At 40.9% G+C, this 13,290-nt stretch overlaps 1 protein-coding gene across 1 annotated transcript in view; it reads right to left on the reverse strand.

Annotated features, from left to right (window-relative positions):
* Positions 1 to 1,348: 1,348 nt before the first annotated feature.
* Positions 1,349 to 13,290, reverse strand: part of LOC139419192 (uncharacterized) — a 133,918-nt gene continuing 121,976 nt past the window's right edge. The window contains exons 14-16 of the mRNA XM_071169185.1: positions 12,178 to 12,320; positions 4,801 to 5,015; positions 1,349 to 2,288 (exon numbers count right to left, since the gene is read on the reverse strand). Of these exons, the coding sequence (XP_071025286.1) occupies positions 1,448 to 2,288; positions 4,801 to 5,015; positions 12,178 to 12,320 (1,199 nt within the window). The 3' untranslated portion in view covers positions 1,349 to 1,447. The remainder of the gene's footprint in view (positions 2,289 to 4,800; positions 5,016 to 12,177; positions 12,321 to 13,290) is intronic.

The raw sequence follows: 13,290 nt of genomic DNA on the forward strand, positions 1-13,290 counted from the left end.
CACTGGGTCATTTCTTAAACCTGTTTTCCCAACCCTGGTTTTCCAAACCCAACACTGGGTCATTTCTTAAACCTGTTTTCCCAACCCTGGGTCATTTCTTAACCCTGTTTTCCCAACCCTGGTTTTCCCAACCCAACCCTTAACCCAGTAACTATAAATGTGTGAATGTTGAAGGTGTCATTTTGGTGGCCCTTTCAGTCAGGACTGGGTGTAGGATAAGAATTTGAATTTAATATAATTTTATTACAATTTAGTAAAGAGGAGAATAAGAGTCTGTGTTTATCTTTCTAGTAAATAGCAGATGTGGGGTGCGTAAGAGAAGAAGAATCCAGTTTAGAGTTTAAAAGTGTAAGCGCTCAAAACATCAGTGAAGACAAGATACATAAATGTTTCTTATTTTAATTACAAAAGGTACTCAAAGTGCAGCAAATGTTTCAGCTCAGAATGTTTACATAAAATAAGCATTTTTTGGAGAGTGAGCACTTTTAAAATGTATTTTATTCAATTAAATAATCACATATATTTTCCGAGGCAATTCATTTACAATGTGATTCACAAGTGGTGAGGGAAATGTTGCACTTGAGCCATTCAACACAACAGTCATACAAATAACTTTATTCATTACATTGGTATCTGTTGACATAGAACAAACAAAATGTTACTGGTTGACATTTAACACATACAACTTTCCTTGCTGATAAATCCCAAAATCAAGTACAGTAAAACGCATAACCATAAAGAAAAGTAGGAAATCTGAGGTTGAAATTAAGATGAGTCACAACGACCTAGAAGCTCAGTCATACATAAAGAAACTACATCGCTCAAGTTAACCACCAAGCTTTTAATTCTAATGGAGGCTTTTTGGAACAACTTCTCTGGATACAGAACCCCTTCCCTCGCTTCTCTCCCAGGTTATCTTTTTGACCCCCCCCCCCCCCCCCCCTCAATTGGTGTCACATTGATGGTTCAGTCAATTGGTGGTTTAGTAACGATTACATGATGCAGTCTCCTTCAACTCATGGTACCCCTGGTGGTTTGGCTCTGTAAGGAGACAGAGAGGGGAGTTAGGAGTGGGAACTAATTGTATCTGCTCTCTTGCTGTAGTTCCTAAAAAAAGCCGCTTTTAGAATTATAGGCTTTCCAGTCCTGAGGAAAAACTCTCTAACATGTAATACTTATTTATATTAGGCCTAATGGTATAGTAGTACATGTATAAGAAAACCATTTGTGGACAGTTAATGTTTGTGGAACGCATTTTTGTATCACAGTGTAGATGGAAAAGTTGGAATCAAAACTGCCATCTCAAGTGAAGTCCATTACTACTATTGCCTCCTCATCCAATATTCAGTATTCAGTAAGAGTAGAGTGGCTATTCAATGAAAACTGCTTTCACCCCCGTCCATTATTTAATTTGAACATGATCTGCAGTCTCGCAGAGAGAGCTCCCTCACTTTATAATTTTCTGAACATCCCAAACAATATAGGCGAACAATCCCACAAGCAGAATACGTTTGAGAGTGTAGATAAGAGTTACAGTACCCAGACTCATATTCTCCTCCACCAGAGGCCTGGAATCGGTGCAGTTGACCGCGTTTCCCCGGGCCGCTCCTAAAATGGTCATGATATCCACCAGGTTGAGCTTCCCTTCCTCCTGCAGCTCCTCCACTTCCTCCTCTAGCTCCTGTGCTGCCTCGGCCCTCTCCTCAATTTCCTCTGCCGTCAGCATCCCTGCGCCCTTCACGCCATTCCCCTTCCCGATCTGCGGGGATGCCAGCGAGCATACGGCCCTCAGCCTGCCATAAGACTGCAGATGCGCCACGTTAGCGCGCAGAAACAGTAGAAGAACATTGAGGTCGTTGAGCGGGCAGCCCAGCTTGCGACCACTGTTAAGTCCCAATGCGGGTAGAACCTCGTAGACCGACAATAGAGTCGTATCCCAACAGAAGAGGCGGACCAAGCTGAACAGCACGATAGGTACCAGAAGGACGTAGATAGCGCCGTTGGCCACGCTAATAACCTGGAAGACCAGTTGGCCGGTCATTTTGCACTGGACCAGTTCTGGGACCCAGTTTTGGTCGCGCAGCAAGCCGGTGCGGACAAAGCAGCTAAACTCATCCTGGAGAAAGGCGGATAGGTGGAAGTAGACGAGGTAGAGGCAGGCGGCAGACATGAAGGTGAGCAAGAGGAAGCCGCGCAGAAAGAGCATGCTGACCAGGAAGTAGGAGCCGTGTTTGCTCTGCATGTACCTCTCCAACAGGGGATACTCGAAGTAACGCTTCCGCTTGGCCCTGAAAAGAGACCATGGAAGAGATGGGGTTAGAGGACAGTTGGCTCAAACACACTCATGTTATTGGCTCTGATGTTTGGAAATGGAGGTTGTGTGAGGATCTAAAGCATTTATCATAGTATTCAAGATTTAAATAGTCAGTCACATAACTGTAGTTGAAGCCTAAATAGGGTCTTGTTTTCAGTTTCCATTTCAGATACTTTTAGCTGTAATTAGCTTACTGGACCTTTTGTTTTTTTCCCTAGCACCACACAGCGGATTCAAATAGGTGGAGATTCACACAAAGAAAAAAAACATGATGGATCAGAGGGGAAAAAATGAAGAAAATTAGTAATTGAATGAATAGTCCAGTAGATATATTTTCATTTTGCATTTGAAGGAGTTGAAGCTGTTGCAGTGCTTGAGGTAGTCCAGGAGACAGTACAAAACAGACCTACAGTATGTAAATAGTGCCTTCGGAAAGTATTCAGACACCTTGAATTTTTCCACATTTTATTACGTTACAGCCTTATTCTAAAATGTATTAAATGTTTTTTCCCTCAATCTACACACATTACCCAATAATGACAAGCAAAAACACGTTTTTAGAAATGTTTGATAATTTATTTTAAAAAAACAAAAAAAACTGTAATCTCAGATTTACATAAGTATTCAGACCCTTACTCAGTACTTTGTTGAAGCGCCTTTGACAGAGATTACAGCCTTGAGTCTTTTTGGGTATGATGCTACAAGCTGGACACACCTGTATTTGGTGAGTTTCTACCATTCTTCTCTGTAGATCCTCTCAAGATCTGTCAGGTTGGATGGGGAGCGTTGCTGCACAGCTATTTTCAGGTCGCTCCAGAGATGTTTGGTCGGGTTCAAGTCCGGGCTCTGACTGGGCCACTCAAGAACATTCACAGACTTGTCCCAAAGCCACTCCTGGGTTGTCTTGGCTGTGTGCTTGGGTCATTGTCCTGTTGGAAGGTGAACCTTCACCCCAGTTTAAGGTCCTGAGCACTCTGAAGCATGTTTTCATTTCGGATCTCTCTGTACTTTGCTCCGTTCATCTTTGCCTCGATCCTGACAAGTCTCCCAGTCCCTGCCGCTGAAAAACATCCCCACAGCATGATGTTGCCACCACCATGCTTCACTGTAGGGATGGTGCCAGGAATGGTGCCAGTTTTCCTCCAGATGTGACACTTCCTCCACATTTCCACCAGATGTGACACACAAAAAAATTCAATCTTGGTTTCAGACCAGAGAATCTTGTTTCTCATGGTCTGAGAGTCTTTAGATACCTTTTGGCAAACTCCAAGTAGGTTGTCATGTGCCTTTTACTGAGGAGTGGCTTCCGTCTGGTCACTCTACCATAAAGGCCTGATTGGTGGAGTGCTGCAGAGATGGTTGTCCTTCTGGAAGGTTCTCTCATCTCCACAGAGGAACTCTAGAGCTCTGTCAGAGTGACCATCGGGTTCTTGGTCCCCTCCTTGACTGAGACCCTTCTCCCCCGATTGCTCAGTTTGGCCGGGCGGCCAGTTCTAGGAAGAGTCTTGGTGGTTCCAAATTTCTTCCAATTGAGAATGATGGAGGCCAATGTTCTTGGTGACCTTCAATGTTTCAGAAATGTTTTGGTACCATTCTACCCACTGTCAACTGTGGGACCTTATATAGACAGGTGTAAGTCTGAATACTTATGTAAATACAGTATTTGTTTTTAATTGTTAATAGATTTGCAAAAATGTCAAAAAACCTGTCATTGTGGGGTATTGTTTGTAGGTTGATGAAAAAAAAAATGTCATCCATTTTAGAATAAGACTGTAATGTAACAAAATGTAGAAAAAGTCAAGGGGTCTGAATACTTTCCGAAGGGCCTGTAAGTAATGGAAAATGTACCAAATCTTGTACGGAAAAAAGGGGTGTGGAGATCTTGTAGAATAATGATGAAACGTATTGAGTTTGAAATGAGTTTGAAAAGAAACAGGGATTCGATTTATTTTGAATTGGAATACAAATAAACAGACTTGAAGTTGATCGATATCATAAATATTGAGGATTTGAAGGAGATGAAAGAGTGGAGAGGAACTGGCACGACTGTCGGATTGTGTTGCCATTCTCACAAAACACTTGAAGAATTCAAATGTTATTGAGGTTGCTTATTTAAGTACTATATTGCAATATGACATGACTGGATAGATTAAGTTGTAGTATACATTCAAAATGATGTTATGATCAATGTAATTGGATATACGGAATATTGTTTCTTTTTAAAAAATAATTTACGTTTACCTAGGACAATGTATTTGCTTTGAAGCAATTGTCTCAGGTATTTTCTTTTACCTCTCCTCAACATGGTCTCTTAATTTGCATTTAAACGTCATCATATTGTTTAAAATTTTCCTGTGTGCAAATGAATCAAAATAGACATCAATTTTAAGCCTGCTTACTTCCCCTCTTCCCCAGTCCAAAATTCCTGCCTCAACCAATCTGTCTGGATCTATCTCTGCCACAATCTTTGCCACACCCGCTCTCACCTCTCAAGCTCGGCCTGGAAGGTGAAGGGGTTCTGGGTGTTCTGGCGCATCTCCAGGATGCTCTGAGCCAATCGCACGGAGCGGTTGTAGGATTTGTCCAGCTCGTCAATGATGAAGAGCAGGTCGGAGCCCAACGACGGCATGACCAGGAAACGCCAGATGAGGGCAGGCAGGTACATCATCATGGCCATAGCCAACAGAGAGTACGGGAACATCTGAGAGGGAGGGAGGGAGAGAGGAAAGAAAGAAGGAAGGTGATGAAGAAATGAAGAGGAAGGGAGGGGACGGAGCGGTAGAGAGAAAGAGAAGAGAACAGAAAAAATAGTGAGAGAGTGAAAGTATAAGAGAAAAGAAGAGAACGAGAGAGTGATTTACAGTCAACATTTTACATTTTTAATCAGAAAGATTAATGACTTTTAATGGATGCTCCTCATTGTGACATTAAGGAAGCAAGAGGCACTTTTCATTTGAAAGTAATGACGATTACTGTACAAACAAATGATACAAATACAGCGCTCCATATCTCTCTCCATATCTACTCACAATCTTGCCTAATTTGAACACCTAAAACTCCATAAATGTGTACTGTACAACTGAGAAACACACACACACAGGCACTACGCACAAGCTTGTGACAAAGCTTCTTACCCTCATCTGAACAGACTGTCCACCAAATACATCAAAATACACAAATGGACACAGCAAACTCCATCATTATACCCATGAGCATGAGATTCATGTCTTACTTAGACAGCCCAGTATTTATATAACTACTTATTACATATTTATAGAACCCATCTAAAATGACACGTCTGAGCTTTGAAATGAATTGCTAATGCCCTCAGTAACAGAAACCTCAGGTCTTGTCACAGTGTTTTTATTGTGTTACTTTTTATTATTTAAACTTTTTTAACTGCACTGTTGGTTAAGGGCCTGTAAGTAAGCATTTCACGGTAAGGTCTACAATTGTTGTATGCATGTGACAAATAAAGTTTGATTTGATTTTAATAATGTTATGTCTGGAGAAATCTTTAACCGTCCCTTTTAATAAGATATATATATATTATTTTCTTTCTTTTCTATTTCACCTTTTTTTTATTTAACCAGGTGAGAACAAGTTCTCATTTACAACTGCGACCTGGCCAAGTTAAAGCAAAGCAGTGCGACAAAAAACGAAAATAAAACATAACATAACTCAAACGGAAAGCATTTGCATTTTTGCGCAGTCCAGGCAGTGCTGAGAGGGATAGTGTGCACAGAGTTACACATGGGATAAAAAAAAGTACAGTCAATAACACAATAGTAAAATCTATATACAGTGTGTGCAAATGGAGTAAGGAGGTAAGGCAATAAATAGGCCAAAAGTAGTGAAGTAATTACAATTTAGCAAATTAACACTGGAGTGACAGATGTGCAGATGATGATGTGCTAGTAGAAATAGTGGTGTGCAAAAGAGCAAAAAAAAGTAAATAAAAACAAAATGGGCTGTGTGCAGCTGCAGCGATCGGCAAGCTGCTCTGATAGCTGACGCTTAAAGTTAGTGAGGGAGATATGTCTCGATTTTTGTAATTCGTTACAGTCATTGGCAGCAGAGAACTGGAAGGAAAGGCGGCCAAAGGAGATGTTGGCTTTGGGGATGACAAGTGAGATATACCTGCTGGAGCGCGTGCTAGAGGTGGGTGTTGTTTTCGTGACCAGTGAGATGAGAAGACGGTACTTTACATAGCAAAGACTTATCGATGACCTGGAGCCAGTGGGTTTGGCGACGAGTATGTAGCAAGGGCCAGCAACCTCATAGGTTTCTATCTTAAGAATGTATTGGTAATGCTTGTTTTTAAATTGGGAATCTTCCAACAACACCGCCAAATACCAGTATAGCACACAAAATGCCTCCAGTATACCATTGACTCTTCATCCACTTCAGTCAATGCCTTTAAGATGAGGGAGGACGATTTTGTTTTTTCATGAGCATGACCTTATTTCTATTGCAGCATATTGGATGACTGTCATTCATATTCCATTCACCCAGTTCAATGCAACAGCGATAGGTTTAGGCTAGTACATGACACTCAAATTTCCACTGTACCCATCATGAGGTTGCTGCGGATTGAATACACTCCTAATCAAGCCTAAACACAGTTCACTTTCATAACAGCCACGTTGTATTCCTTCATGCATCTTTGCACTCTCCTCTCACCTTTTACCTTTGCTTGTTGACTTCAATGCACAACACATCAGCTGTATGTGACCAGGCAAAAAAAACTTTCCAAGCTAAACATATCATAACTGCAAAACAATTGAAATTTGATTTTAAAGAACTGACTTTAGCATTAAAAGACTCCAAAAAACAGCCAATAATTTCAGGGCCAGTTCCATAGTTGGGCCTTGTGAAAGATTCAGCAGACTGCTGGCATTGCACATCTGGCTAAAATACTACCTTCTGGAAACAGAAGATACTCTACAGGAATGACGGAGTCGATCCAAATCATCTCGGCTCCTGGACACGCATTTCAAGTCTGCGTTGAAACAATGACTGGTAAATGATCCAAGACCAGCTCAGTTAATCCCTACCATTGTGACAATGAGTCGTCATAGTGCTGCATCAAATGTACATGATCTTAGGGGCATTGGCATTCACAATGTAATTCATTTAATTTATGTACCCCTAATTGCACCGAATACATCTGTTTATCCTACAGCTATTGTAAGCGGTAATCATGAGCCTATAAACCAGAGTTACACTTTTAGCACTAAGGCGGTGTGCAATCGTAGGAAGACCACTTTATGCAGCTCACCCTGCACTATCAGCTCCAATGTAAATAACATGAGTAAGTCTACCTCTGATAAACTTCCCAGTAAAGCATTAAAAACAATCAAGCAACCCAGAAAAGTGGTAAAAATATCCCATATTTAAAATATAGGAACAAGGTCCATGAAGTCAATAACTTGCTTGTAACAGATTACATTCATATTCTCTGAAATTCACCAAGGTAATACCTTTGATGATAATACAGTGGTAGAAATACATGGTTATAAAATCTACCGAAAAGACAGAAATTCCAACTGAGGTGATGTTGCGGTCTATATTCAGAACCACATTCCTGTAAAGCTTAGAGACAATCTATTGTTAAATACTGTTGAAGTAATATGGCTACAGGTTAATCTGCCTCACCTAAAGCCCATTCTCGATGGGAAGCTGCCATTGACCATTAAGTGCTAACGGTCAGTATATTTTCTGGGTGATTTAAATATTGACTGGCTATCATCATCGACTCTTTTTTCTGTATATATCAATGATGTCTTTCTTGCTACCTCTACACAGACGACACCATTCTGGCCCTTCTTTGGACACTGTATTAACAAACGTCAAAATGAGCTTCAATGTCATACAACACTCCTTCCGTGGCCTCCAACTGCTCTTAAATGCAAGTAAAACTAAATGCATGCTCTTCAACCGATCGCTGCCCGCGCCCGCCCGCCCGACTAGCATCACTACTCTGGATGGCTCTGACTTAGAATATGTGGACTACAATAAATCCCTAGGTGTCTGGCTAGACTGTAAACTCTCCTTTCAGACCCACATTAAGCAACTCCAATCCAAAGTTAAATCTAGAATCGGCTTTGTATTTCACAACAAAGCCTTCTTCACTCATGCTGCCAAACATACCCTCGTAAACTGACTATCCTACCGATCCTTGACTTCGGCAATGTCATTTACAAAATAGCCTCCAACACTCTACTCTAAATTGGATGCAGTCTATCACAGTGCCATCCATTTTGTCACCAAAGCCCCATATTGGCTGGTCCTGACTACATATTCGTTGCCAAACACACTGGCTCCAGGTCATCTACAAGTCTTTGCTAGGTAAAGCTCCGCCTTATCTCAGCTCACTGGTCACCATAGCACCACTCACCCATGGCACGCGCTCCAGCAGGTATATTTCACTAGTCATCCCCAAAGCCAACACCTCTTTGGCCGCATTTCCTTCCAGTTCTCTGATGCCAATGACTGGAACGAATTGCAAAAATCGAGACATATCTCCCTCACTAACTTTAAGCGTCAGCTGTCAGAGCAGCTTGCCGATCGCTGCAGCTGCACACAGCCCATCTGTAAATAGCCCATCCAACCAACTACCTACCTCATCCACATATTTGTTTTTGTTTTTCTGCTCTTTTGCACAAGAGTATTTCCTGCACATCTGCACAAGTGTCACTCCAGTGTAAATTGCTAAATTGTAACTACTTCACCACTATTGGCCTATGTATTGCCTTACCATCTTACTTCATTTGCTCACACTGTATACATATTTTTCAATTGTGTTATTGACTGTACGTTTGTTTATCCCATGTGACAGAGTTACTGTGTTGTTGTTTTTGCTTTATCTTGGCCAGGTTGCAGTTGTAAATGAGAACTTGCTCTCAACTGGCCTACCTGGTTAAATAAAGGTTAAATAAATTTAATTTAAAAATCAAGCTGTCCACTCAGGAATAAACTTCAAACTGTAACCAGTGCCTGCAACCTGGATGAGGTTGTCAGTCAACCTACCAGGGTAGTTAAAAACAACACAGGAATTAAATCATCAACATGTATTGATCACATCTTTACTAGTGCTGCAAATGTTTGCTTTAAAGCAGTATCCAAATACAGAGGGTGTGGTGATCACAATATAATAGCCATATCTAGGAAAACCAAAGTTCCAAAGGCTGGGCCTAATATAGTACATAAGAGGTCATACAATAAGTTTTGTAGTGATTCATATGTTGATGATGTAAAGAATATTTGCTGGTCTGTGGTGTGTAATGAGGAGCAACCAGACGCTGCACTTGTCACATTTATGAAACTACTTATACCAGTTACTAATAAGCACGCACCCATTAAGAAAATGATTGTAAAAACTGATAAATCCCCTTGGATTGATGATGAATTGAAAAATAGTGTGGTTGAGAGAGATAAAGCAAAAGGTATGGCAATTAAGAAATCATGTGAATCAGCTAAATAAAAATAGAAATAAACTACACTATGAAGCAAAAAAAAATTATATAAAGAATGAGCTTTGGGGCAACTAAAATGACATTTTGGGAAAAATAGCCAACTCGGCTCCTTCATTCACTAAATCAGATGGCTCATTTATCACAAAGCCCACTGATATTGCAAACTACTTTAATACTTTAATGACTCTCTCATTGGCAAGATAAGCGAACTTAGGGATGACATGCCAGCAATAAACGCTGACACTACACATCCAAGTATATCGGACCAAATTATGAAAGACCAGAATTATACTTTTGAATTTCGTGAAGTCAGTGTGGAAGAGGTAAAAATATTATTGTTGTCTATCAGCAATGACAAGCCACCGGAGTCTGACAATCTGGAAGGAAAATTACTGAGGATAATAGCAGAAGATATTTCCACTCCTATTTGCCACATCTTCAATTTAAGCCTACTAGAGAGCATGTGACCTCAGGCCTGGAGGGAAGCTAAAGTCATTCCTCTACCCAAGAATAGTAAAGCCCCCTTTACTGGCTCAATTAGCCGACCAATAAGCCTGTTACCAACCTTTAGTAAACTTCTGAAAAAAATGGTGTTTGACCAGTAAACAGTAAACAAATTGACAACAGACTTTCAGCATGCTTACAGGTAAGGACACTCAACAAGCACAGCACTTACACAAATGACTGATGATTGGCTGAGAGAAATTGATAAAATGATTGTGGGTGCTGTCTTGTTAGACTTCAGTGCAGCTATTGACATTATCAAACATAGTCTGCTGCTGGAAAAACGTATGTGTTATGGCTTTACACCCCATGTGGGGTGTGGATGTGGATAAAGAGTTACTTGTCTAACGGAACACATAGGGTGTTCTTTAATGGAAGCCTCTCAAATATAGTCCAGTTAGAATCAGGAATTCACCAGGGAAGCTGTTTAGGCCCTTGCTTTTTTCAATTTGAGTAAAGCCAGAGTGTCTATGTATGTGGATGACTCAACACTATACACATCAGCTACTACAGCGACTGAAACACTCAACAGAGAGCTGCAGTTAGTTTCAGAGTGGGTGGCAAGGAATAAGTTATCCCTAAATATTTCTAAAACTAAAAGCATTGTATTTGGAACAAAACACTCACTAAACCCTAAACCTCAACTAAATCTTGTAATAAATATTGTGGAAATTGAGCGAGTTGAGATGACTACTTATAATACTTATTTTTCACCATAATTTGCAAATAAATTCATAAAAAAATCCTCCAATGTGATTTTCTGGATTTTTTTTTCTCATTTTGTCTGTCATAGTTGAAGTGTACCTATGATGAAAATTACAGGCCTCTCTCATCTTTTTAAGTGGGAGAACTTGCACAATTGGTGGCTGACTAAATACTTTTTTGCCCCACTGTATGTGGTAGTGGTGGAGTAGGGGCCTGAGGTCAGACAGTGTGTTGTGAAATTTGTGAATGTATTGTAATGTTTTTAAAATGGTATAAACTGCCTTAATTTGCTGGACACCAGGAAGAGTAGCTGCTGCCTTGGTAGCAGCTAATGGGGATCCATAATAAATACAAATACAAATACAGCCTACATCAATGTCACCATATTAGCTAAAGTAACACCATAGTCAACATAGCTAATAGAACGTTAGTAAACCCGCTACAATCATACAGTAACGTTACAGTGTACAGTCAGTAAGCAGTTTAGCACTTACACAGGCGGGCCCCAGTGGCAATAAATTAGTAAAACCAAAAGCATACCTTGACTTGGAAGAGTTCCAGTGTCGTGTTGGATACTCATAGCCAGCTAGCTATATCCCTCTGTTTGAGCAGGGTGTTTGAGTAAGCTAAAATAGGTAGCTGCATTTGCTAGCTAAGTAAGTGAGAAAAAAAATGGCAATCTCTTTGTCTATATATATTGCTTCTCCTTCATTTTGGAAGAAATTAATTTGTTAAAAACTGTTCAACTATTGTCTTTCTCTCTCTTTGAGTCAACTACTCACCACATGTTATGCACTGCATTGCTAGCTAGCTGTAGCTTATGCTTTCAGTACTAAAATAATTAGAGAAATATAACCTGATTTAAACATTTCTTATAAAGTTGGTTTAGTAGCATAAACTGGGAATTTGATATTTATGACTGATACTATGATCGTTTGTTTCATTTTGTTATATATATATTTTTTTTATTTAACCTTTATTTAACTAGGCAAGTCAGTTAAGAACAAATTCTTTACAATGACGGCCTACCCCGGCCAAACCCGGACGACGCTGGGCCAATTGTGCGCCGCCCGATGAGAATATCTGCATATTCATATCTGCAAAGTAGTTAAAACGCTGTCAGCTCCACTTTAAGGTGTGTGTCTCTCGTTCCATCATGACAGAACAGAGCCTTACCTTGTGCACCCAGAGGGATCGCTCCTCAAAGTTTCCATCTGTGTCAAACTCATGGTGCATCAGGGAGTCCCAGCAGTATGTGTCCACATAGGCTGCCTGCTTGGCTGTAAAGTTATTGGGGGGGAAACAGCTGATCTGTGGGCCTAGAGGAAAAACATTAACTATTTTGTAAAGGTATCACGATGACATAAAGATGCATGCATGTGCACACACAACATACTTGCATGCATAGGCCTAAACACACGAGAGAGAGAGAGAGAGAGAGAGAGAGAGAGACTTTAAAGTGCAAGTGTCCCTTTTCCAGAAGCAGAAATGTAAAAAAAATCTAAATCATATGTTTCTAAATGGAAAACTGGGTTTTAAAACAGGGTGGTATTACTCTCCTAATGTGTGGGTGTTTTTCAGGACCGAGCCCAGCCCGCTCCACCATACAGATGGTTGAACCACAGAGACAGGGGTCCACACCCTTCCCTTCAGTCTATCTCCCCTACAGCAGTGCTGGGAGGGCAGGGTAGGGCGACGGGCGTGCCCCTTGCACTTCAGAGGAAACCCTGAGTTAAACGCAGGACGCCTATTTTTATAGACAGCCTCCACATCTCCACATTCGTGAGAGTCTCCTAAAGCAACCATAAACTCTCATATTGAGAGTTTTCTCATGCAACCATACATTTACTGACAGGACATGCAGAAGGCTTATGCTGCACCCATACTGTTAGTATGTTATTATGTCATTACTGTTCATGGACAGATTACATGTAACACAATGTAGATGTGAAAGTGTGTGTGTGTGTGTGTGTGTGTGTGTGTGTGTGTGTGTGTGTGTGTGTGTGTGTGTGTGTGTGTGTGTGTGTGCGTGCGTGCGTGCGTGCGTGCGTGCGTGCGCGCGCGTGCGTGCGCATGTCTTTTAGTAAATTGAGATCGCTGGGGACATACTGTATCTGAAATGGACTATTTAACAAGACCGTCGGGTTACAAGGTAACACAGACAGCAACAAAGCATGTTCCTTCTACCACAGACAGTTTGACAAAGAACCCCTATTGCCATCCCTATCTTGCTTGTTACACATTGTACAACAAGGGCTCCTTCTCACCCAGCTATTTGTAGCTGTGGCA

This window comes from Oncorhynchus clarkii, chromosome 10 (genome assembly GCF_045791955.1).
Source record: "Oncorhynchus clarkii lewisi isolate Uvic-CL-2024 chromosome 10, UVic_Ocla_1.0, whole genome shotgun sequence".
In the NCBI taxonomy this organism is placed as follows: domain Eukaryota; kingdom Metazoa; phylum Chordata; class Actinopteri; order Salmoniformes; family Salmonidae; genus Oncorhynchus; species Oncorhynchus clarkii.